The following is a 22,877-nucleotide window of genomic DNA, read 5'->3' as shown; positions in this document are numbered from 1 at the left end:
CGCCACTGCTCTGCCCACACCCTACTGCACACCCCCTGTATTGACTGTCAGCCAATCTGTGACCAGCCTGCTCTGCCACCACACAACTGTTTCTCATCTGCTCATTTGCCCCTCAGTATTTATACCAGTCAGTGTGCCTTTGTTCTCTGCCAGATTGTTGTTAGTGCTTATGCCTGCCTCGTATCCCGCCTGTTCTCTTGTTCTGCCTTTTTGGATTTTTGACCTGCGCCTGTTACCTGATTTGTGTTTTTCAACTTTGTGTATCAACTTTTCTTTTTTTGGTGTGAACTGACATTTGGAGGTCTAGCTTGCCAGCATCACTTGTAGCCGGTCACCCACGCATGTGTGTCCTTACGTCAATCTAAAAAAAAAAAAAAGGCACGCTTTTCAAAATAAAAGCAACACAGTTCTATTGCGTGCACAGCCTAAATACTTTTTCATTTATGTTCTAATTTACGATTGACCTCACAGGGGCAGGACATGGATGCGCTAAGGGTTGGATGTGGCCCGCTGGCCATAAAATGCCCAGGCCTGTGGTAAACAAAACAAGAATCCAAAATCATTTGAAAGAAACACTGGGAAAAGACTGGAACACCTGACACACAACATACGAAGATGAACTGGCACAGGCTGAATACACTACAGGCAGAAGGATAATAAGGGACAAGTGAAACAAATCAAAAATCACAAGGTTTCATGTCCTTTGTCTACCAAAATGAAAAATCAGATATTTACAGTTTGTTGATGTCATCTCCAGTACATTATGTTGCTCTAGTATCTAAGGTCAACAAGATGAATACTCCCACATCTGATTGGACTATGATATAATATATTTATTATGGAAATGAGACAGGGGTTGATAAAAATCAAGATTGTGCCCAGTGATGAAGAACACCCATCAACACTGATGTGTGAACTACCTTCAGCATTCAAAAGGTATGACATAAAGTGAAAATCACTGTTTTCACTTAGAGAACTATCATTGCAGCTTTGCACTCATGCAGGGCTAAACAGTTTAAAATCAACATTATTTTTTCTATTTTCAATTTTGATGGAAAACTGACTGCAAGAACCCGGAAACATGGCACCAGAAGTCACTGTTGAACACACTTATGAGGACTTACATCTCTCTCACAAAAGACTGAATGTTTCTTACACACTGACAAGCTCACCTTCCACAGTATGTGTTTTATTATATGTTTTCATCTGTTCATTATCTGTTGTCACAATATGTGGAAACCTTCTTGTATTAATCTCCATCATTTACTTCAAACAGCTCCACACTCCTACAAACTCTCTCATCCTTTCCTTGGCAGTAGCTGACCTGCTTGTTGGGGTTGTAGTTTTTCCTCTCAGCATGGAATTCTCTATAAGTTCATGTTTGTACTCTAGACATTTATTTTGTAGAGTATGTCAGACCATTGAAGTAACACTGTGCGCAGCATCCATCCTGAATTTATGTTGTATTTCTATTGACAGATATTATGCAGTGTGTCACCCTCTGACATATAGAATTAAGATAAATGTTCATGTTGTTGTGATCATGATCCTGGTGAGCTGGAGTGTTCCAGTTGTAGTTGCAATTGGCCATCTAATGGCAGGATTAAACAAAGATAAATGTAAAGAAAAATGTTTTATTGATGTTCAACTTGCAACCATTTTGGGACTTTTTAGTTCATTTTACCTCCCAATGATTTTAATGCTCTGTATCTACCTGAAGATTTTCCTTGTTGCACAGAGACAGGTACGCAGCATCCAGGGCACAAAGTCTGGAGCCACTGCCAGTAAGATGGAGAGAAAAGCCACTAAAACTCTTGCAATCGTTATGGGAGTATTTCTGATGTGCTGGTTTCCTTACTTTCTCTGTGTTTCCATTCAGCTGTTGAATGATGTGTCAGTGCCAGTTGCAGTGTTTGAAAATCTTGGCTGGCTTGCACTGTCAAATTCTATGCTCAATCCATTTATTTATGCTTTCTTTTACAGCTGGTTCAGATCGGCTTTCAGAATGATCATATCTAGAAAAATATTTCAAGGTGATTTTTCGAACACAAAACTGCTTTGACTTGTTCTTTGGAGTGTGGAAAAAGCTACCAGATGAGTCAGAACTGATAAAATTTGGAGCAATAAAGATTAAGCATGTCATCAGACTCTGCAACCTGTACCTTTGTGTCATGTCTTCTCTGACTTTTTTAAGTTATGTTATAAAATCTATATGTTAAAAACAGACTGAGGTCCAACATAATGAATCGTTTATGCAATCATGTAAGTGCCTTAATCACTATGTACAAATGTACATGGATATTCTGATTGTGCATTGAAAATGTTTTATTTAGGCATAGCAAAAAATATATTTGTAATAAAATGAAATGTACTGAATGACATCAGTGGGTGAGTTTTCAATAACATTTCAAATACTGTCAGGAGGAGGATATTTTCCCCCAGCAGGAATGATACAGATATTGGCCTCAAACTGTCTGGTCCTGTTTTGAGTTGGACTCTCAATATAAGTAATTGTTGGCCTCATTCTGAACCATTTTTAATTTTTTCCAATTATTGCTTTTCTTCTTTAAAAAAAGAAAACAAAATTAGTTTGTTTGCTGTACCCAACTTGCTGGGTATGATAACCCAACCAACCCTGCAGAGTTACTGAAGGTCAGATTCAGGTAATGGAAAAAGAAAATCAAGTGTACAAGGGTCACTCTCTGAAGGAGCTCCACTTGTGAGATACTGCCTTTATGTAACACCAGCAGAGCTGTGACTGAAATACATGTGCTTGCATAGACCATAAAAATGTAAAATACTACCAGCAAGCACTGCATGTATTGTACCCTGTGAAGTCACATTCATTCCTTCTCCCATGCCACCCTTTCTGCCTCTTCCCACCATGATTGATGTGCTGTCTGGGCTCGCACAGAGCCTGTGTGGAGGGCTGTGAATATACATACATGACATGCTACCTTTACAAAAAAAAAAAAAAGCAAGTACCAGAGAGCGCAGCACAGAGGTGGCTGTCTGTCTTGGATATATTTTTTCGGATAAAATATATAAAACTTTTTGGCTGTCTAACAGAAGTGATACCCCAGCACAATCGTGTAATTACAATGTCACGTGATGCACACAGGCACAAAAAGACTTTTTCCCATAGACTTGCATTGTGAATGAACTGGCTATAACACAGTGGATAAAGTTTTACGAGCATCATAAGTCTTGCAAAGTGATAAAATTCAAAATCTAAGTTTGATCCATTTGGTCCAATAAGTTCTTGAAAATCTGGAAGAGCTGCACGACTCAATGATTGTATCCCCATTCAAGTTAGCAGAGGGGTAAACTTGAAGTTAGCCGGCCTACGGAAGTCTCTGGTGTGCATGCTCGCACTATGCATTCATCAAAGTGACTTTTTTGGCCTCATGCACCTCTGAGCAAAGTCATAGGAATGAATAGATCCCCAATTCAAACACTGAATCTAATTATAATTATACATCCATGAACACAATAAGACAAGGCTAGTGTGGTGTCGCTAGCCAAGGGAGTCAGAAGTAAGCCATCACTGCTAATGGTTTAGCTGGCTACAGTGCAATGCAAAGTGTGTTACTGTTGCTGTACATAACTTCAGCTCTGCTGATATCATGTTCACATAAGTTTGTGCTCAGACAGACATTTACACACCTTGTTTTCTTAGCTCAGCATAACAAGATTTTTGAGCCACTGCTTCCATTTTCCAGGTAAAATATCTTCATGTTATCACAACTATGTGAGAGACCTTGTGTTTGGCATAGTAACGCCATCAAGTGAGGAACTGATGGACCTGTTAGCCAGTACGACATGAGTATTTCCACATATTCTCCTGTCAACGCTCTCTGATTGGTCTTTGCAACACTTCTGTCTTCTTTAGTGACAAACTGAAAAACTGCTGAGAAAGTGGAGAAATTATTTGGATCCAAAGAAAATATCCTCTGGCCCGCAGCCTCACACGTCCCAGGATTCATCCAGTGGGGAATGCAGAATTTCATGGAAATTCCTTGAATAGTTGTAGACGTATTTCAGTCTAGATTCAGCCATTGCAATTTCTGTCTGGTCAGGTGATGCTCCCTCCTGCATGCACATTTTTTTATTCTTGGAGTGTTTCTTATTATGATGTCCAGAGATTTGTAAAAAGCAAAGGTGAGAGATGGAATCAGTCTCTATCCTCAAGAAAAGTAAATAAAATTAAAAATTATTCTGTTTGGGACAATATAGTTTTAATTACCTTGTCTCGCTAGCTTCACGTCCTTGAATCACTGCTGCCTCCTCTACTGTAGCTACTAGTTTTACTCTTTTCACTTCTGCTATTAGTATAAATTTGCCTGCCATGGACCTGTCAGAGCGGGCCTATTCTCAAATTTAAAAAAGATTTGGGTCAGGGTTAATACTTCTTTTACGAAGGAAACTTTTGCATTCATGTCTTTGAAAAAGATCTTCATATGTCTACCAAGTTAATAACTCAGATATTAGCATTATTGGTAGAATGAATGAATGTACGAGAGGAGAGTACAGTATGCTGCTCTGGGATCAAATGTCACCAAGATGACCATTCCCACATCTGATTGGACAAGTTTAGAAGTTGCTTGTCATTGCAGTGAGGGAGCTTATAAGAATCTAGACTGTGTCATGAACACCCATCAACACACTGATGTGTGAACTGCCTTCAGCATTCAAAAGGTATGACATGAACAGAAAATCTGTATTTTCATCCAGAGAACTGTTATTGTAGTTTTGCACTCACGCAGGGCTAAATATTTTGAAACATAATTTTTCTGTTTTAAATATGCTTAATGGAAAACTGATTTGCAGGAACCCAGAAACATGGCACAAGAAGTCACTGTCGAACACACTTACACTGACATACGTCCCTGTTATGAAATGCAAAATGTTTCTTATATGAAGACAAGCTCACCTTCCACAGTATGTGTTTTATTATATGTTTTTCTCAGTTCATTGTCTGTTGTCACAATATGTGGAAACCTTCTTGTATTAATCTCCATCATTTACTTCAAACAGCTCCACACTCCTACAAACTCTCTCATCCTTTCCTTGGCAGTAGCTGACCTGCTTGTTGGGGTTGTAGTTTTTCCTTTCAGCATGAAATTCTCTGTAAGTTCATGTCTGTACTCTCAACATTTATTTTGTAAAGTACGTCAGACCATTGATGTAACACTGAGCACAGCTTCCATCCTGAATTTAGGTTGTATTTCTATTGACAGATATTATGCAGTGTGTCACCCTCTGACATATAGAACGAAGATAAATGTTCATGTTGTTGTGATCATGATCCTGGTGAGCTGGAGTGTTCCAGTTGTAGTTGCTATTGGCTTTATAATGGCAGGACTGAAACATGAAAAATGTGAACAAATGTGTTTTCTTGATATTCTGCTTGCAAACATTTTTGGACAGATTTTCTCATTTTACCTCCCAGTGATTTTAATGCTCTGTATCTACCTGAAGATTCTCCTTGTTGCACAGAGACAGGTACACAGCATCCAGGGCACAAAGTCTGGAGCCACTGCCAGTAAGATGGAGAGAAAAGCCACTAAAACTCTTGCAATCGTTATGGGAGTGTTTCTGATGTGCTGGTCTCCTTTCTTTCTCTGTATTTCCTTTCAGCTGTTGAATGATGTGTCAGTGCCAGCTGCTGTGATTGAAAGTCTTAACTGGTTTGCACTGTCAAATTCTATGCTCAATCCATTTATTTATGCTTTCTTTTACAGCTGGTTCAGATCGGCTTTCAGAATGATCATATCTAGAAAAATATTTCAAGGTGATTTTTCTAACACAAAACTGCATTGACCGATTCTTTGGAGTGCAGAAAAAGCTAATAGATGAGTCTGTACTGAGAACATTTGGAGCAATAAAAATTAAGCATGTCATTAGACTCTGCAACCTGTACCTTTGTGTCTTGTCTCGTATATTTCTTTCATTATATTATAAAAACCACATATTAAGGTGAAACGTAGACTGAGGTGCAATATAATGAACTGTTAGTTCATGCAATCACACAAATGACTGAGAAACACAACATGCACAGATATACAGGGATATTCTGTTTTTGGTCTATCTCTTTCTGCCGCAATAATCAATATAATATTGATTACTGTGCCTTTGAGTTTATTGAAAATGTTTCATCTAGTACACATTTAAATGCATAGCATAAATACATTTGCTATTAAATAAAATGTACTGAATTATATTAGTGGGTGAGTTCACTTGCACGATGAGGGCATTTCCCCCAGCAGGAATGACACTGACACTGTCTTGTCCTGTTGAGAGGTGCGCTCTAAGGGCTCTAATTCCGTCCCCGTCACTGGCGGAGCGCAGGGTGCGCACCCCGTGCAGTGGTATTTTCGTGCAGCGCAGGTGGGCGCACAGCGCACTTGGTATTTTGGTAAACCGAGGTGCACAGAGGTACGCCAGGATGGGCGTTGCGGCACAGTAGGGGGAGGTGTCGGCCAGATCAGCCGGTGGATTTGGATTTTCGGTCCATTTCGGTTCACGCCAGCGGCGTAAAAGTGTGCTGAAAGCTCGCCACCCCAGACCTGGTCAACTCTGTGCACCAGCGGCGCGCTGCTGGGCAAGTGGATTTTCGTAAACCGCATGCTAACATCAGCTAATTAGCACTGAACACAAGCTGAGGCTGATGAATGGTATGAGTTTTGTATTTTTACATGAAAAATAAAAAAGGTTATTTATTTTATTCTATTTACTTTATAAGCCTCAATTGATAATGAAATAATCTTACCCTATGCCATACATTCATACTATTTGAGGGTGTGTTAAAATGATTTTATTTTCTTTTTAAATTAAAAATGATGCTTAAATGACATTTATTATGTTACACATACATACATTTATTACAGCGCAGTATGAAGTAGTCACAGAAAATGCAATGTCAGTGAGATTAGCACTTACCACTATCATTCATCAAAAATGTGTCCATAAACAAGACAACGGTCATTTTCAGTATTTTCTGACAGCGGATCAGTTGAAATGTTGCAGGGAGTAAGGGCACGAGATGGAGAAGCCACAGTGAGCTGTGAGCAAACCTCCAGCTCATGCTGTGTGCAACATAAAATCAGATCACAGTAGCCCACAGAAAGATGGAAAAAATCATTGCCTGACTTCTTTTTCAATTGATCAATAGTTTGCTCTGCCAACCCTGCAGAGTTACTGAATGGAAGATTCAGGTAATGAAAAATAAAATCAAGTGAACGAGGGAGGGTACTGGCTCACTCTCTGAACGAACTCCGTTTCTGAGATACAGCCTTTTTTATGTAACACCAGCAGAGCTGTAACTGAAATACATGTGCTTGCATTGACCATCAAAATGTCAAGACAGATTGCATCAGAAAGGCATTCTCCTCACTAACAGCATTTCACAGTTGCTAGCAGTTATTGTATGTGATACTACCAGCAAGCACTGCATGTATTGTACCCTGTGAATTGACATTGACTTTGAAGGAACTCTGGAGGGAACTGTCTGAATTCTACATCATAAACCCACTTTGTTTTGCACTACTGTTATCAATACTAATTTCTTCCAGATGGCAACATCTGAAATTCAGCCCGTAACGGATGAGAATTATCCGACAGGATAGATTCAACCCTTCTTAGTGTCTTACTGCTTAGAACCTGTGATGCAGCTGCTCACCTTAATTAACTTGGAAAGGGAGTTTTTTTTGTTTTACAGTGATGGACCCATACCAGCAGATTAAGGGGAAGTCTTCCAATGCCACCTTTTTCTTTGTTTTGTCATTTAGACTCACCATTGTTTTAATGCTGTCCCATACTGAGCCTAGGAGGTTATTGCTCAGTTTGTGTTCCACTTTGAGTTTATAGTCCCATTTGGCCCTTTTGATCCCACGTTTAATCTCTTTTTGGATGCTGTGTAATTCCTGAAGGTTATTTTGTCAGAATCAGAAATCAGAATCAGAAAAAGCTTTATTGCCAAGTACACTTTTACACATACGAGGAATTTGTTGTGGTGAAATTGGTGCATGACACATCTACTAAAATAAGAGCATAAAATATAACAATTTAAATATATATACACAAGTCTGTTTTTTGTTGTTTGCTATTTTCCGGAAACAGTCTGTTTTTCAGAAAGAAGTCCAAGTTGAGCGTTAATGTAGCGCATAGAGTGTATTTATATCAATGTGACAAAATGAGTCCGAGGTGGAATGTGAAGAGTGTCGGGGGGGGTTCCAGGCCTTGTTGGTAAGGCTGACAGCAGACGGGAAAAAACTGTTCTTGTGGCGTGAGGTTTTGGTCCTGATGGACCGCAGCCTCCTGCCAGAGGGGAGTGACTCAACGAGTTTGTGTCCGGGGTGAGAGGGATCAGCCACAATCTTTTCTGCACGCCTCAGGGTCCTGGAGGCGTACAGGTCCTGAAGAGATGGGAGATTGCAGCCAAGCGGGTGGCGCTTCAAGGCAGCCGCAGGTGTTTTCTCGTCGGTGTGTGCCTTCAACGTTTTTATGCTTTTTTTTAATTGTTTTTAGTCATATTTTCAACTTTTTTATTTCAAGGCAGCTTGTAAGGAACTGTTTTTGCATCATGTGTGGCCATCGGTAAACCTGGGAGAAGATGGAAGGAGTTAAAAATTGCAAATACTCTCCGCACCTCCTAATGAGTTTAAGGAATCGTGCAGCCCAGCTGAATGGGAATACCGTGCAGACACTGGAAAGCATCGGAATAATTTGCAAAAGAAGTCGGGCAAGAGGATCGAGAGCCGGTAGGAACAGACGGGAGAAAATAACAATTATAGAAGGACACAGACCGAAACCTAAACATAGGATGAAACGGGCGAGTGTACTGACTGAAATATGCTTGAAAAAATCCGAACCGGAGCAAGCCCAGATGCCAAAGTTAACTCTCTGTAACGCGAGATCACTGACAAAAAAGACTGATGAATATGAAGTATTGCTGAAAAATCTAGATGCTGACATCGGATATGTTACTGAAACGTGGGCTCATGATAACATACCGGATGAGTCGTTGTCAGTGAAGGACTATCAACTCTTTAGAAGAGACAGGATGAATGGAAAAAGCGGAGGGGGCGTGGCCGTGTACTGCCATGAGAGACTGCAGGCGAAGAGGAGAAAGGATCTGGAGAGCGATGACACTGAGTGTGTATGGGTCCAAATACAACCACGTCGGACCCCTAGCGGTGTTTCATCTATTTTTGTGGGAAATTTCTATCATCCCCCCTGGGCAAATAAAAAACCATACCAGGACAGAACTCTGGAGTATTTAATAAACACAATAGACACGATCAAAGCATCTTCTCCCCATATGGGACTATATTTATGTGGAGATTTTAATAAACTACCCACAAAAATGTTAACCTCCTCCCACCCTGATATTCGGCAAATAGTTAAATGTCAGACTCAGGGACAGGCCACCCTAGATTTGATTTTTACAAATATGGCTAAACTCTACAGCCCTCCAACCACCCTTGCCCCCCTGGGGTCCAGCGACCACAAGTGTCTGGTGCTGAGCCCAATAAACACAACCGGGCAGAAACAACTGGTGAAGCGTAGAAGGAGCCGGCTAGTAACGAAAGACAGAAAAGGGGCCCTTGCAACATGCATCGCTATGACTGACTGGTCTGCTGTCTATGAGGCTGAGGACATCAATGCCAAGGCAGTGAATTTCAACAACTATATCCAGACAGCGATGGACATATGCATGCCTGTGAGATGGAAAAAAATAACAACTGCGGACAAACCATGGATGACAGAGAAAATAAAGAAGGCTATAGAGAAAAGACAAAAAGCCTATAATAAATGGGGGAAAGTGGGAAAATGGAGAGAAATGAGAAACTCTGTCCAAAGACTTATACGTAAGGCAAAAACAAAATACTACAAAAACGAAATGCAAAACCTAAAGAAAAAGAACCCCAAGGAGTGGTGGGACTTTGTAAATAATGGCCTAGGACGAACTAAATCATCCGATGCAAGAATCAAAATACAAGGAGTAGATGAAAACAAAGCTGCAGAAGCTCTGAACAACTTCTTTGCCAAATCATGGACAAAAACAACGGACTGCTACTTTTCCCCTCTATCTAGACCTCTCACACAAAGCGACATTTGCAGCATAGGCGAGATGAAGCTAGCTCTAACTCGTCTGGACCCCCAGAAAGCAAGTGGGCCGGGTGGCATTCCAACATGGCTGCTCAAAGAACAGGCAGAGGACCTGGCCCCAGTCATTACACATCTGGCCAACTGCTCTTACCAACAAGGGCGTGTTCCAGACATATGGAAAGAGTCGAATGTCTGTCCCATACCCAAAGGCCAAGACCCCGGCTCAATTTCAGATTGGCGTCCCATCTCTCTAACCTCTTGTGTAGGGAAAACAGTAGAACGGTTTGTTTTAAAAAAGCTCATGCCCACAGTGCTTGATGTGTGTAAAAATCAGTATGCATATCTGCCCAAGCACAGTACCACAACAGCTTTAGTTAGAGCAATGCACACCTGGCTCACTGAAACCGACTCCAAACCAACAATGGTAAGAGTACTGTTAGCAGATATGTCAAAGGCGTTTGACAGAATTGATCACGGGACCCTGATGAAAAACATACTGGACTTGAAGTTGTACCCATCTCTGACAGCCTGGATACACAGTTACATCACAGGGAGGAGACAAAGAGTGGTAGCAAATGGGGCCTACAGCCCCTGGATTGAAGTCACATCTGGGGTGCCACAAGGGGGGGTAGTCTCCCCATATGTCTTCCTCCTCTATATGGCTACCCGGGATGCTGTGTTTGAGGACACCCTTGATGTGGGATATGCGGACGACATTCGGTTGTCGAGAGCAATCCCCATATGTGACATCGAGACAGACACATCAATGCGCCTGGAGGCACAAAGGCTGGACGAATGGGCAGCAAAGAACAGCATGATGTTAAATGGGAAAAAATCGGTTGAATTACGGATATGCTTTGCACGTGACCCCCCACAACCTCCTCCCCTGGTGCTGGGGGGACAGGTCGTACCTGTTGTGCAAACAACAAAATATCTGGGATACCACCTGGACCTAAAGCTGACTGGAGATGTACACATTGAGAAGGCAGTAAAAACCGCCTCCAAGCGGATGCACTACCTCACCGTTATGGCGAGATACGGTCTACCTGCAGATGACCTCATCACTATCTATACCACTCTCATCAGGCCATGTCTTGAATATAGCTCAGTGCTCTTGGTGGGTTGTTCAAAAAAACAACAAGCAGAGCTAGAGCGGGTCCAGACACGTGCCTGCAAAATCATCAGAAGAAGAGCTGGTAATTTTTCACAACCCCTACCATCACTCCAGATCAGGAGGGAGGAGGCTGTAGTGAAGTTAATCAGGGACATGCATGATGAGCAACATCCTCTGTATGACCTGCTTCCTCCAACACGAGGCAACTGCACCGCCAAGACACTGAGGAACCAGCACAAGCTGGCTGAACCCATGGGCAAGACCAGCAGGCTGAGGAACTCAACGCTGCACACAGCAGTCAGGCTATATAATGACACTATTTAGACTGGAAAAATAAATAAATAAAAATAAAATGATATAGCATGGCCACTATGACTGCTAACTGCTCCCAATTCACTGCCCTGAAATATTTTAGTTATTTATCTATTCTTCTTAATCTTGAAATTGTTTTGTAGTTTCTTTCTCTAATGTTTGTTTTGTAAAGTTCTGCGTTTTTTCGAATTAATAAAATCAAATCAAATCAAATCAAATCAATCACCTTCTCTGCAGACCGAATGACACGCTGCAGTCTGCCCTTGTCCTTGGCGGTGGCAGCAGTGTACCAGACAGTGATGGAGGAGGTGAGGATGGCCTCAATGATGGCTGTGTAGAAGTGCACCATCATTGTCTTTGGCAGGCTGAATTTCTTCAGCTGCCGTAGAAAGTACATCCTCTGCTGTGCTTTCCTGATGAGGGAGCTGATGTTCGGCTCCCACTTGAGGTCCTGGGAGATGATAGTTCCCAGGAAGTGGAAAGACTCCACAGTGTCAATAGTGGAGTCACAGAGGGTGATGGGGGCAGGTGAGGCTTAGTTCTTCCTGTTGTCCACAACCATCTCCACTGTCTTTAGAGCATTGAGCTCCAGGTTGTTCTGGTTGCACTAGGTCACCAGGTGGTCAACCTCCCACCTCTAGGCGGACTCGTCGCCATCAGAGATGAGTCCGATGAGGGTGGTGTCGTCTGCAAACTTCAGGAGCTTGACAGACTGGTGACTGGAGGTGCAGCTGTTTGTGTACAGGGAGAAGAGCAGAGGAGAAAGAACACAGCCCTGGGGGGATCCGATGCTGATGGTCTTAGCGTCGGAGACGTGTTTCCCCAGCTTCACGCACTGTTTCCTGTCAGACAGGAAGTCTGTGATCCACCTGCAGGTGGAGTCAGGCACGCTCAGCTGGGAGAGCTTCTCAGAACGTCCATAAAGCTGCTGGCCCTGACGGCATACCCGGCTGCGTGCTTGAGGCCTGTGTAGCACAGCTGGCTGGGGTCTTCTGGGGTCTTCACTGACATCTTCAACCTGTCACTGGCCAAGGCAGCAGTCCCCACATGCCTCAAGACCACCACCATCATGTCGGTACAGAAGCAGTCAGCTACAGTGGGCCTTAATGACTTCTGCCCCGCCGCAGACACCCCTGCTATCACTAAATGCGAGAGGCTGGTTTGGCCCACTTCAGATGCTGTCTTCCCCTCACACTGGACCCCCATCAGTTTGCCTACGGACCAAACAGATCAACAGAGGATGCCATCTCCATGGCAATGCACTCCACCCTGACGCACCTGGACAACAACAACAACACCTACGCGAGGATGCTGTTCATCGACTTCAGCTCAGGATTCAACGCAGTCATCCCCTCCAAGCTGGTCAACAAACTCAGTCACCTCGGCATCAGCACCTCCCTCTGCAACTGGACCCTGGACTTCCTGACCAACAGACCCCAGTCTGTTAGGTTAGACAACCACACCCCCGCCACCCTGACCCTAAACACTAACATCCCACAGGGCTGTGTACTGAGCCCTCTCTTCTACACCCTCTTCACCCACGACTGCATGCCTGTGCATGGGTCCAACTCCATCATCAAGTTCGACACCACGGTGATAGGCCTGATTAACAACAACGACGAGTCAGCTTACAGGGATGAGGTTCAGCAGCTGGCAATGTGGTGCACTGACCCTCAACACCAAGAAGAACAAGGATCTCACTGTGGAATACAGGAAAACTAAAGGCTGCAGTCACATCCCCATTCACATTGACAGGGCTGAGGTTAAACGTGTCTCCAACTTCAAGTTCCTGGGTGTCCAGATCTCTGAGGACCTCTCCTGGACCCCCAGCTCCTCCACCCTGATAAAAAAAGGCTAAACAGCGCCTGAGAAGACTGAAGAAAGTTAACCTGGCTTGTCAAATCCTAGTCAACTTCTACCGCTGCACCATCGAGAGCATCCTGACCAACTACATCTCAGTATGGTACGGCAGCTCTACAGCCTCCAAGCAGAAGGCCCTGCGATGTGTGGTGAAAACCATCCAGTACATCACTGGTGCCCAGCTAACTGCCATCCAGGACCAGCACAAGCGGAGTCTCAAAGGGCATGTAGCATCAGCAGGGACAGCTCCCACCCCAACCATGGACAGTTTGCTCCCCTGCCATCTGGTAGGAGGTTCAGGAGCCTCCGTTCCCGCACCAGCAGGCACAGGAAAAGCCTCTTCTCCAGAGCTGTTATCCTGCTGACCTTCATCCCCCACCACCCTCCCATTGACATTGGCACCCTCTCTTTCCACCTTGTGGCCCTCACTCAGGACCCAAGAGACTACAAACAAAGAACATTACAACTCAGCCCATGCCATACTGCATATATCACTTTATATTTCTGTTTTTATGTCCACTATATTCCTCATCTGTACTTTTTTTTTTTACTTTTTACTGCACTGCCATTTGCTACCTGTTGCACATGTCACTTGTTTACAGACCATGTCGCATATGTTTCATGGTTTCATTGAAATTACTTGCACGACCTCCACGTACCTCATATTGTTTAATCCTCATGCCAATTGCACTACCTTTATGTATTTATATTTTGGATATTATGACTATTTTCACTTCTGGTTAGATGCTGAACTGCATTTCGTTGTCTCTGTGCTGCACTCTGACGATTACAGTAAAGTTTAATCTAATCTAATCTAATCTAATATGTCATTCGTAGTTTTCTCATAGGAATATTTGCAATAGTACTTATTTATGGCAGTTTTTTATTATCTGTACAAATGTACATATACATAGTTGTTTTTCTATTCTGTGTCCTGTACACCTTTTTATTTTGACCTCTTTATGCCAACGTGCTTGCTCTTTGTAATACTTGCTGGCTATAACGACTAAATTTCCCTGATGTGGGATCAATAAAGTCTTATCTTATCTTATCTTATCTTATCTTATCTTATCCTTACAGTCCATAGCACCACTCACATAAAGGGTGTGTGGGAATGGTGAGGAGGGCAAAGGTCAAGTCAAGGAAAAGGCAGTCCAAAAACATGAACAAATGCAGAGAGGAACAGGAAAGAATCTTGAATCCAATTAAACAAGGTTCTGGCAAACAAAACAGAAATCCAAAATCACTTGAAAGAAAAACTCGGAAAAGGCTGGAACACCTGACACACAATGTACTAAGATGAACTGGCACAGGCTGAATACACTTCAGACAGAAGGATAATAAGGGACAGGTGAAACAAATCAAAAATCACAAAGTTTCATGTCCTTGGAAAAACATATGAGGATGTCTACCAAAATGATAAATCTGATATTCAAGTTTGTTGATGTCATCTCCAGCACATTATGTTGCTCTGGCATCTAATGTCAACAAGATGAATACTCCCACATCTGATTGGACTATGATATAATATATTTATTATGGAAATGAGACAGGGGTTGATAAAAATCAAGATTGTGCCCAGTGGCACAGTGATGAAGAACACCCATCAACACTGATGTGTGAACTACCTTCAGCTTTCAAAAGGTATGACATAAATGGAAAATCGCTGCTTTCATCTAGAGAACAATCATTGCAGCTTTGCACTCATGCAGGGCTAAACAGTTTAAAATCAACATTATTTTTTCTATTTTCAATATTATTCATTTTTAATGGAAAACTGATTTACAGGAACCCGGAAACATGGCACCAGAAGTCACTGTTGAACACACTTATGTGGACTTACATATCTGTTACAAAAGACTGAATGTTTCTTACATACTGACAAGCTCACCTTCCACAGTATGTGTTTTATTATATGTTTTCCTCAGTTCATTGTCTGTTGTCATAATGTGTGGAAACCTTCTTGTATTAATCTCCATCATTTACTTCAAACAGCTCCACACTCCTACAAACTCTCTCATCCTTTCCTTGGCAGTAGCTGACCTGCTTGTTGGGGTTTCAGTTTTTCCTTTCATTATGGAATTCTCTGTAAGTTCATGTCTGTACTCTGAACATTTATTTTGCAAAGTACGAGAGAGCTTTGAAGTAACACTGTGCACAGCTTCCATCCTGAATTTAGTTTGTATTTCTATTGACAGATATTATGCAGTGTGTCACCCTCTGACATACGGAACTAAGATAAATGTTCATGTTGTTGTGATCATGATCCTGGTGAGTTGGAGTGTTTCTCTTTTAGTTGCAATTGGCCTTGTAATAGCAGGATTAAACCAAGATAAATGTAAAGATGCAGGACTAAATCAAGTAAAATGTTTTTTCGATGTTCAACTTGCAAACAGTTTGGGACTTTTTTGTTCATTTTACCTCCCAGTGATTTTAATGCTCTGTATCTACCTGAAGATTTTCCTTGTTGCACAGAGACAGGTACGCAGCATCCAGGGCACAAAGTCTGGAGCCACTGCCAGTAAGATGGAGAGAAAAGCCACTAAAACTCTTGCAATTGTTATGGGAGTGTTTCTGATGTGCTGGACTCCTTTCTTTCTCTCCTTTTCCATTCAGCTGTTGAATGATGTGTCAGTGCCAGTTGCAGTGATTGAAAATCTTGGCTGGCTTGGACTGTCAAATTCTATGCTCAATCCATTTATTTATGCTTTCTTTTACAGCTGGTTCAGATCGGCTTTCAGAATTATCATATCTAGAAAAATATTTCAAGGTGATTTTTCTAACACAAAACTGCATTGACCTATTCTTCGGAGTGCAGAAAAAGCTAATAGATGAGTCTGTACTGATAACATTTGGAGCAATAAAGATTAAGCATGTCATTAGACTCTGCAACCTGTACCTTTGTGTCTTGTCTCGTATATTTCTTTGATTATATTATAAAAACCACATATTAAGGTGAAACATAGACTGAGGTGCAACATAATGAACTGTTAGTTCATGCAATCACACAAATGACTGAGAAACACAACATGCACAGATATACAGGGATATTCTGATTGTTTTTGTTCTATCTCTTTCTGCCGCAATAATCAATATAATATTGATTACTGTGCCTTTGAGTTTATTGAAAATGTTTCATCTAGTACACATTTAAATGCATAGCATAAATACATTTGCTATTAAATAAAATGTACTGAATTATATTAGTGGGTGAGTTCACTTGTACGATGAGGGCATTTCCCCCAGCAGGAATGACACTGACACTGTCTTGTCCTGTTGAGAGGTGCGCTCTAAGGGCTCTAATTCCGTCCCCGCCACTGGCGGAGCGCAGGGTGCGCACCCCGTGCAGTGGTATTTTCGTGCAGCGCAGGTGGGCGCACAGCACACTTGGTATTTTGGTAAACCGAGGTGCACAGAGGTACGCCAGGATGGGCGTTGCGGCACAGTAGGGGGAGGTGTCGTCAAGATCAGCCGGTGGATTTGGATTTTCGGTCCATTTCGGTCCACGCCAGCGGCGTAAAAGTGTGCTGAAAGCTCGCCACCCCAGACCTGGTCAACTCTGTGCACCAGCGGCGCACTGCTGGGCAAGTGGATTTTCGTAAACCGCATGCTAACATCAGCTAATTAGCACTGAACACAAGCTGAGGCTGATGAATGGTATGAGTTTTGTATTTTTACATGAAAAATAAAAAAGGTTATTTATTTTATTCTATTTACTTTATAAGCCTCAATTGATAATGAAATAATCTTACCCTATGCCATACATTCATACTATTTGAGGGTGTGTTAAAATGATTTTATTTTCTTTTTAAATTAAAAATGATGCTTAAATGGCATTTAGTATGTCACACATACATACATTTATTACAGCGCAGTATGAAGTAGTCACAGAAAATGCAATGTCAGTGAGATTAGCACTTACCACTATCATTCATCAAAAATATGTCCATAAACAAGACAACGGTCATTTTCAGTATTTTCTGACAGCGGATCAGTTGAAATGTTGCAGGGAGTAAGGGCACGAGATGGAGAAGCCACAGTGAGCTGTGAGCAAACCTCCAGCTCATGCTGTGTGCAACATAAAATCAGATCACAGTAGCCCACAGAAAGATGGAAAAAATCATTGCCTGACTTCTTTTTCAATTGATCAATAGTTTGCTCTACCAACCCTGCAGAGTTACTGAATGTAAGATTCAGGTAATGAAAAATAAAATCAAGTGAACGAGGGAGGGTACTGGCTCACTCTCTGAACGAACTCCGTTTCTGAGATACAGCCTTTTTTATGTAACACCAGCAGAGCTATGACTGAAATACATGTGCTTGCATCGACCATCAAAATGTCAAGACAGATTGCATCAGAAAGGCATTCTCCTCACTAACAGCATTTCACAGTTGCTAGCAGTTATTGCATGTGATACTACTGGCAAGCACTGCATGTATTGTACCCTGTGAAGTGACATTGACTTTGAAGGAACTCTGGAGGGAACTGTCTGAATTCTACATCATAAACCCACTTTGTTTTGAACTACTGTTATCAATACTAATATCTTCCAGATGGCAACATCTGAAATTCAGCCCGTAACGGATGAGAATTATCTGAAAGGATAGATTCAATCCTTCTTAGTGTCTTACTGCTTAGAACTTGTGATGCAGCTGCTCACCTTAATTAACTTGGAATGGGAGTTTTTTTTGTTTTACAGTGATGGACCCATACCAGCAGATTAAGGGGAAGGTGAAGTCTTCCAATGCCACCTTTTTCTTTGTTTTGTCATTTAGACTCACCATTGTTTTAATGCTGTCCCATACTGAGCCTAGGAGGTTATTGCTCAGTTTGTGTTCCACTTTGAGTTTATAGTCCCATTTGGCCCTTTTGATTCCACGTTTAATCCCTTTTTGGATGCTGTGTAATTCCTGAAGGTTATTTTGTCTGAATGCTAAACTTTTTTTTTTTCAACAAGTCTTTAAGTTGGTTTCTCACCCATGGCTTGTTATTGGGGTATATTCTGACAACATTTTTAGGAATTACAGTGTCCTTACAATATGCAACCCATGAGCTGACCACTTCAGTCAGTTCATCTATGTCCCATGAAGATTGGACAAACTCCCGCCACAAGGTACAGTCCAAGCAGCCTTGCAGCGGCAGCATAGCCTCCTCAGACCAGACCTTCACTGGCCTGGTACCCACTTTCCCCCTCTGTAGGCAAGTGCAATATGCTGGTATAACAACTTCTATGCTCGCTTTGACCGGGACAGCACACAAGTCCTCCCCACCCAGATGAACAGCCCCGTCACGCTCTCCACTGATGACATACGTTTGGCACTGAGCAGGGTGAACGTCCGTAAAGCTGCTGGCCCTGACGGTTTACCCGGCTGCGTGCTTGAGGCCTGTGTAGAACAGCTGGCTGGGGTCTTCTGGGGTCTTCACTGACATCTTCAACCTGTCACTGGCCAAGGCAGCAGTCCCCACATGCCTCAAGACCACCACCATCATGTCGGTACAGAAGCAGTCAGCTGCAGTGGGCCTTAATGACTTCTGCCCCGCCGCAGACACCCCTGCTATCACTAAATGCAAGAGGCTGGTTTGGCCCACTTCAGATGCTGTCTTCCCCCCACACTGGATCCCCATCAGTTTGCCTACAGACCAAACAGATCAACAGAGGACGCCATCTCCATGGCAATGCACTCCACCCTGACGCACCTGGACAACAACAACAACACCTACGCGAGGATGCTGTTCATCGACTTCAGCTCAGGATTCAACGCAGTCATCCCCTCCAAGCTGGTCAACAAACTCAGTCACCTCGGCATCAGCACCTCCCTCTGCAACTGGACCCTGGACTTCCTGACCAACAGACCCCAGTCTGTTAGGTTAGACAACCACACCTCCGCCACCCTGACCCTGAACACTGACATCCCATAGGGCTGTGTGCTGAGCCCTCTCTTCTACACCCTCTTCACCCACAACTGCATGCCTGTGCATGGGTCCAACTCCATCATCAAGTTCGACACCACGGTGATAGGTCTGATTAACAACAAGGACGAGTCAGCCTACAGGGATGAGGTTCAGCAGCTGGCAATGTGGTGCACTGACCCTCAACACCAAGAAGAACAAGGATCTCACTGTGGAATACAGGAAAACTAAAGGCTGCAGTCACATCCCCATTCACATTGACGGGGCTGAGGTTGAACGTGTCTCCAACTTCAAGTTCCTGGGTGTCCAGATCTCTGAGGACCTCTCCTGGACCCCCAGCTCCTCCACCCTGATAAAAAAAAGGCTAAACAGCACCTGAGGAGACTGAAGAAAGTTAACCTGGCTTGTCAAATCCTAGTTAACTTCTACCGCTGCACCATCGAGAGCATCCTGACCAACTGCATCTCAGTATGGTACGGCAGCTCTACAGCCTCCAAGCAGAAGGCCCTGCGACGTGTGGTGAAAACCATCCAGTACATCACTGGTGCCCAGCTAACTGCCATCCAGGACCAGCACAAGCGGAGTCTCAAAGGGCATGTAGCATCAGCAGGGACAGCTCCCACCCCAACCATGGACCGTTTGCTCCCCTGCCATCTGGTAGGAGGTTCAGGAGCCTCCGTTCCTGCACCAGCAGGCACAGGAAAAGCCTCTTCTCCAGAGCTGTTATCCTGCTGACCTTCATCCCCCACCACCCTCCCATTGACATTGGCACCCTCTCTTTCCACCTTGTGGCCCTCACTCAGGACCCAAGAGACTACAAACAAAGAACATTACAACTCAGCCCGTGCCATACTGCATATATCACTTTATATTTCTTTTTTTATGTACACTATATTCCTCATCTGTATTTTTTTTTTTACTTTTTACTGCACTGCCATTTGCTACCTGTTGCACATGTCACTTGTTTACAGACCATGTCGCATATGTTTTATAGTTTCATAGAAATTGCTTGCACGACCTCCACGTACCTCATATTGTTTAATCCTCATGCCAATTGCACTACCTTTATGTATTTATATTTTGGATATTATGACTATTTTCACCTCTGGTTAGATGCTGAACTGCATTTCGTTGTCTCTGTGCTGCACTCTGACGATTACAGTAAAGTTTAATCTAATCTAATCTGTCATTCGTAGTTTTCTCATAGGAATATTAGCAATAGTACTTATGGCAGTTTTTTATTATCTGTACAAATGTACATATACATAGTTGTTTTTCTATTCTGTGTCCTGTACACCTTTTTATTTTGACCTCTTTATGCCAACGTGCTTGCTCTTTGTAATACTTGCTGGCTATAACGACTAAATTTCCCTGGTGTGGGATCAATAAAGTCTTATCTTATCTTATCTTATCTTATCTTATCTTATCTTATCTTATCCTTACAGTCCATAGCCCCACTCACATAAAGGGTGTGTGGGAATGGTGAGGAGGGCAAAGGTCAAGTCAAGGAAAAGGCAGTCCAAAAACATGAACAAATGCAGAGAGGAACAGGAAAGAATCTTGAATCCAATTAAACAAGGTTCTGGCAAACAAAACAGAAATCCAAAATCACTTGAAATAAACACTGGGAAAAGAACACCTGACACACAATGTACTAAGATGAACTGGCACTGGCCGAATACACTTCAGACAGAAGGTTAATAAGGGACAGGTGAAACAAATCAAAAATTACAAAGTTTCATGTCCTTGGAAAAACATGTGAGGATGTCTACCAAAATGATAAATCAAATAATCACAGTTCATTGATGTCATCTCCAGTACATTATGTTGCTCTGGCATCTAATGTCAACAAGATGATTACTCCCACATCTGATTGGACTATGATATAATGTATTTATTATGGAAATGAGACAGGGGTTGATAAAAATCAAGATTGTGCCCAGTGGCACAGTGATGAAGAACACCCATCAACACTGATGTGTGAACTACCTTCAGCATTCAAAAGGTATGACATAAAGTGAAAATCACTGCTTTCGATTATTTAGAGAGCTATCATTGCACAAATGTCGGGCTAAGCAGTTTGAAATCAACATTAGTTTTTTTATTTTCAATATTATTCATTTTCAATGGAAAACTGATTTACGGGAACCCGGAAACATGGCACCAGAAGTCACTGTTGAACACACTTATGTGGACTTACATCCCTGTCACAAAAGACTGAATGTTTCTTACATACTGACAAGCTCACCTTCCACAGTATGTGTTTTATTATATGTTTTCCTCTGTTCATTGTCTGTTATCACAATATGTGGAAACCTTCTTGTATTAATCTCCGTCATTTACTTCAAACAGCTCCACACTCCTACAAACTCTCTCATCCTTTCCTTGGCAGTAGCTGACCTGCTTGTTGGGGTTTCAGTTTTTCCTTTCACTATGGAATTCTCTGCAAGTTTATGTCTGTACTCTGAACATTTATTTTGTACAGTACGAGAGAGCTTTGAAGTAACATTGTGCACAGCTTCCATCCTGAATTTATGTTGTATTTCTATTGACAGATATTATGCAGTGTGTCACCCTCTGACATATAGAACTAAGATAAATGTTCATGTTGTTGTGATCATGATCCTGGTGAGTTGGAGTGTTTCTCTTTTAGTTGCAATTGGTCTTGTAATAGCAGGATTAAACCAAGATAAATGTAAAGATACAGGGTTAAATCAAGTAAAATGTTTTCTTGATGTTCAACTTGCAAACAGTTTGGGACTTTTTTGTACATTTTACCTCCCAGTGATTTTAATGCTCTGTATCTACCTGAAGATTTTCCTTGTTGCACAGAGACAGGTACGCAGCATCCAGGGCACAAAGTCTGGAGCCACTGCCAGTAAGATGGAGAGAAAAGCCACTAAAACTCTTGTAATTGTTATGGGAGTGTTTCTGATCTGCTGGACTCCTTTTTTTCTCTGTGTTTCCATTCAGCTGTTGAATTATGTGTCAGTGCCAGCTGCTGCGATTGAAAGTCTTGGCTGGCTTGCACTGTCAAATTCTATGCTCAATCCATTTATTTATGCTTTCTTTTACAGCTGGTTCAGATCGGCTTTCAGAATGATCATATCTAGAAAAATATTTCAAGGTGACTTTTCTAACACAAAACTGCTCTGACCTACTCATTGGAGTGCAGAAAAAGCTAATAGACGAGTCAGTACTGATAACATTTGGAGCAATAAAGATTAAGCATGTCATTAGACTCTGCAGCCTGTACCACTGTGTCCTGTCTTCTCTGACTTTTTTAAAATTCTGTAATTAAAAACTCAATGTTAAATACAGACATGGGTGCAATATAACGAACGGTTACTTTATGCAATCATGTAAATGGCCTAATCACTATGTACAAATGTACATGGATATTCTGATATTACACATTTAAATGCATAGCAAAAATATATTTGTAACAAAATGAAATGTACTGAATGACATTAGTGGGTGAGTTTTCAAAAACATTTTCAAACACTGTCAGGATGAGGACATTTCCTCCAGCAGGAACGATACTGATACTGGCCTCAAACTGTCTGG

At 42.2% G+C, this 22,877-nt stretch overlaps 3 protein-coding genes across 3 annotated transcripts; all 3 read left to right on the top strand.

Annotated features, from left to right (window-relative positions):
• Positions 1-1,081: 1,081 nt before the first annotated feature.
• LOC143336684 (trace amine-associated receptor 1-like) lies at positions 1,082-2,062 on the top strand. The gene has a single exon (XM_076756953.1). The coding sequence runs from the start codon at positions 1,082-1,084 to the stop codon at positions 2,060-2,062; it is 981 nt and encodes a 326-aa protein (XP_076613068.1).
• A 2,855-nt stretch (positions 2,063-4,917) lies between these two features.
• On the top strand, positions 4,918-5,823 carry LOC143336683 (trace amine-associated receptor 1-like). The gene has a single exon (XM_076756952.1). It carries the CDS (start codon positions 4,918-4,920, stop codon positions 5,821-5,823), a length of 906 nt encoding a protein of 301 aa, XP_076613067.1.
• A 12,654-nt stretch (positions 5,824-18,477) lies between these two features.
• LOC143336682 (trace amine-associated receptor 1-like) lies at positions 18,478-22,466 on the top strand. Its single transcript, XM_076756951.1, has 6 exons — positions 18,478-18,513; positions 18,600-18,788; positions 19,029-19,181; positions 19,320-19,480; positions 19,793-19,974; positions 21,568-22,466. Exons 1-6 carry the CDS (start codon positions 18,478-18,480, stop codon positions 22,464-22,466), a joined length of 1,620 nt encoding a protein of 539 aa, XP_076613066.1.
• Positions 22,467-22,877: the final 411 nt, after the last annotated feature.

The sequence above is a fragment of the Chaetodon auriga genome, chromosome 18 (assembly GCF_051107435.1).
Source record: "Chaetodon auriga isolate fChaAug3 chromosome 18, fChaAug3.hap1, whole genome shotgun sequence".
NCBI classification, from domain to species: domain Eukaryota; kingdom Metazoa; phylum Chordata; class Actinopteri; order Chaetodontiformes; family Chaetodontidae; genus Chaetodon; species Chaetodon auriga.
Note: the sequence above shows the minus strand (reverse complement) of the source record. Positions and strands in the feature narration are given on the sequence as shown.

Excerpts from the sequence above, each read along its gene's own strand:
- LOC143336683 (XM_076756952.1), top strand. The coding sequence starts at position 4,918 with ATGAAGACAAGCTCACCTTCCACAGTATGTGTTTTATTATATGTTTTT.
- LOC143336682 (XM_076756951.1), top strand. The coding sequence starts at position 18,478 with ATGTCCCATGAAGATTGGACAAACTCCCGCCACAAG. Across the intron at positions 18,514-18,599 it reads GGACAAACTCCCGCCACAAG|GCAAGTGCAATATGCTGGTA; the intron begins GTACAGTCCAAG and ends CCCCCTCTGTAG. Across the intron at positions 18,789-19,028 it reads GCTGCGTGCTTGAGGCCTGT|TTTGCCTACAGACCAAACAG; the intron begins GTAGAACAGCTG and ends GATCCCCATCAG.
- LOC143336684 (XM_076756953.1), top strand. The coding sequence starts at position 1,082 with ATGGCACCAGAAGTCACTGTTGAACACACTTATGAGGACTTACATCTC.